We start from the raw sequence: 3,526 nt of genomic DNA, 5'->3' as shown, positions 1-3,526 counted from the left end.
AACTTTTAACCCAAGTCCTATGCATTATAAAAAGGACTTTTGGGGTTATGTTAAATTAGCCAAGCCAAAGAGAGGTTGGGAAATTTAGAGAGAAAACAGAGTTAGGGTTCTTGTGAGAGCTAAGGGGGTTGTTGATTGTAACGAAAATTGTTCTTACATACTAGTGAATTTCTCTGGTGGCTCACCAAAAAGATGGAGGCATGAGGTTGAACACTATAAATCTTTTTGTTCTTGTGTGTTTGCTTACTCTCTTCATGATGTGTGTGTTTTATTCTCAAGGAGTTTGTGTGTGATTGGGTTACGTGGTACATCAACGACAAGGTCTTGTTAATATTTATGCAGTCATTCCATTATATGGCCTTGCTTGGGTTCATAAGTATTTGGTCAAAGCTCAGCCAAATTTCTCTATGGGACGTGAATTCTTTTGGAACCTGCTTGAAATGATGCTGTCTGTTTCTAATCAATGTGTGATTAGGAATAGAGCCTTTTCTTACGTGAGATTGAGAGCAATTTCCTCCAATAATCTTCGGTTTTGCTCGTGTCATTACATTACATTTAGACAAATGACCAAATGCTTAGCGACCAAATATTGTCTAGTAAAGTGATAATCGATTTTAACATGTTTTATGTTTAGCTATATACAATTGATTAAGGGTTAATGACACAAAGAACTTACATGGCCAAACTCGAGATAAGCACGTGGTAGATGTGTTAATGTATAGCTCCCATTATTAATTCCATGCTCACAAATCATTCATCCGATATAGTACTTTTCTATGCTCACAAATCATTCATTCATCCGATATAGTACTTTCCCAGTTCTGCAAGAAAATTTTCAAATATCTTTCATAAATATCGTTTGTGGAAGTTGTGCTGGAGTAACAAGAGACCATCACACGCTGATTGACTTATAGCAAAAGCTAATTGAAAAAAGAAAAAGAAAAGAAGAATAGCTAGCTGTTTTGATCCCACATGCCTCATACGCGTGTGCATGTTTTTAGTGTTTCCTTGTTTGGCCTGCACTAGCTACTTGCATTCATTTATATCACAGTGATGGAAAATTCTGTGGTGCCTCAGCTGTACCGGTACAGCCAGCTATCCAACGGTTGAGGTTCCATGTTAAAAAAGGATGGCTGAGATTCAATGACCTAATGACCTCTTCAGCCATTGTGATTCAGCATGTGAGTGGCATGTGAGGAAAGAGAAAGGCAGGTTTGGAGGAGAAGAAGACGCGACCAGTCCGCTCCATTCTGGTTTCCCAAATCGAACACAACATAGGGAACTAGAGGACTCTGTGAGACCCCATTTCTGTCTACCTCTGTGAATACTGAGTTTTCGGAGCAGTAGAGACTCGGGCTTTAGCCCTTTCATCTGAAGTGAAGGGGGGCTTACAGAAGTCACAGCACCAGAGGAAACTGTACATGAAGTCGATCCAATCCGTAGCGCCTCCAGGAGCTCTTCTCTGTGCTTGCCCAAATTCAATCCTTAGCAACTCCTGTCTGTGCTTGGGCAAAACGCATCTGCAAGAAGGTAATGGTAATAGAATTGAGGTCCTCAACTCTTCTCTCTAGTTGCCCGAAACTGAAATGCAGATACCAAATTGATGGTGGGTCCAACCTCCATGATGAAATGGTCACCAAATTGGAGGGATTTAAGTAATTTAGTATGGGCTGTTGGCATTGTGTGATATATAATTAAAATTTTGCAGGGGAATGGATTTGTAATAATAATGTGGTTGTAAAGATTTTGAAGATCCTTGGCTGTTAACGACGAAATTTGAGGTGGTGGCAAAAGGAAGTGAAAGGAGGAGGCTTTGAAAGTATGGAAACATCAAGTAAGATGTCAAAGAACCCTATTTTCTGGTTTAGGACTTGAATGTATTTTGGGTATTGAGTTTATGCAATTGCATGTTTTTAGTTGCGAAACAGTTATACGTGGTCAATTATTGACCTTAGTATGTGCAATAGCATGACATTATTCATTTGAGTTTTTTTTTTAAGAGAAAGTATGTTAGCACATAGAGTATAATGTAATTTCAGTTTGAAATTATGTTTCTCAGGCATGGAGAGGTCTGGTAAGATGGACAGGGGTGGAGAGACATCAAAGGGTGGTTATAGTGATTCAGGGTATTTGGATGGTTGTGAAAGGTCAAGTCACAGGGCACCGGCAACAGAGAGTGGGCATATGTCGGTCGAACATATGGTTAGTGAAAGTAGTGATGATAATGGTGTTGACATTATTGCACCGAGGAAAGAAGATGTTATGGGGAAAGAGTTTAAAACGATAAAATTAGCGGAAGAATATTATATGAGTTATGCGAAGGGCATTGGATTTAGCGGGAGAAAAAACAAATTGGTTCGAAATTCGGAAGGGAAAGTATGTAGGAGACGGTGGTGTTGTTCTAAAGAAGGTTTGAGAAATGAGAAGTTTAATGATCGATCAAATAGGATGGTAGATATTTTAATAAGCATAGTTTTGTTTGTCTTTGCGCTATACATTAATCAGCGTAGCGTTGTTAAGCTTTGTTCAGTTTGCACACAGGGGATCAGTATTTGCATTGAACACATGCAATTGCATGACGATGATGCAATGCAAGTCCTTCTGTGCGCAAACCCCTAATTGTTCAGAAAAATGAATCTTATTCTTTTGTACAGGCATAATTACACCTGTTTTTTAAACTATAAATCGAAGGTCAAAATTAACCGAAATACAGAGCATGAGAAACGATAAGGGGCAATAAGCCGAACATATTATATTACAAAGCGACCAATTATCGAAATTACGTTGTAATACACATTGTCATGTAGCACATTTGACTTGAGGGTAGATCCCGAATTGTGTAAAACACAATGTCATTAACCCTAATATTGAATAATAGACATAGGGTCAACTAAGTGTTTGCTTGGTTTTGTTTGTCTTTGCGCTATACATTAATCAGCATAACGTTGTTAAGCTTTGTTCAGTTTGCACACAGGGGGTCGGTATTTGCATTGAACACATGCAATTGCATGACGATGATGCAATGCAAGTCCTTCTGTGCGCAAACCCCTAATTGTTCAGAAAAATGAATCTTATTCTTTTGTACAGGCATAATTACACCTGTTTTTTAAACTATAAATCGAAGGTCGAAATTAACCGAAATACAGAGCATGAGAAACGATAAGGGGCAATAAGCCGAACATATTATATTACAAAGCGACCAATTATCGAAATTACGTTGTAATACACATTGTCATGTAGCATATTTGACTTGAGGGTAGATCCCGAATTGTGTAAACTAATATTGAATAATAGACACACATTAATATAGAAGTGTATTTAGTGGATTTGGTTTCTAGTGCATATCCCTTGGTACAAGGCCTAGGTTCGAGTCATAGTCATGTGCATATATTTGTAATTTTATTCCCTTTTTATTATAAGAACAAAATTTTAAATAGTTTTAAAAAAGAAGCACGTGAAAAATATAAGAGGATAGATCCAATTAAACCAACAATAGTATATATCGCACCCATACATTTTTTCCTTA

At 37.7% G+C, this 3,526-nt stretch overlaps 1 protein-coding gene across 1 annotated transcript; it reads left to right on the top strand.

The window, feature by feature from the left end:
* On the top strand, positions 1,079 to 3,194 carry LOC109948244. The gene is made up of 2 exons (XM_020560622.1): positions 1,079 to 1,834; positions 2,060 to 3,194. The coding sequence occupies exons 1-2, from the start codon at positions 1,822 to 1,824 to the stop codon at positions 2,617 to 2,619; spliced, it is 573 nt and encodes a 190-aa protein (XP_020416211.1). The 5' UTR covers positions 1,079 to 1,821; the 3' UTR covers positions 2,620 to 3,194.

The sequence above is a fragment of the Prunus persica genome, chromosome G3, assembly GCF_000346465.2.
Source record: "Prunus persica cultivar Lovell chromosome G3, Prunus_persica_NCBIv2, whole genome shotgun sequence".
Classification (NCBI taxonomy): domain Eukaryota; kingdom Viridiplantae; phylum Streptophyta; class Magnoliopsida; order Rosales; family Rosaceae; genus Prunus; species Prunus persica.
Note: the sequence above shows the minus strand (reverse complement) of the source record. Positions and strands in the feature narration are given on the sequence as shown.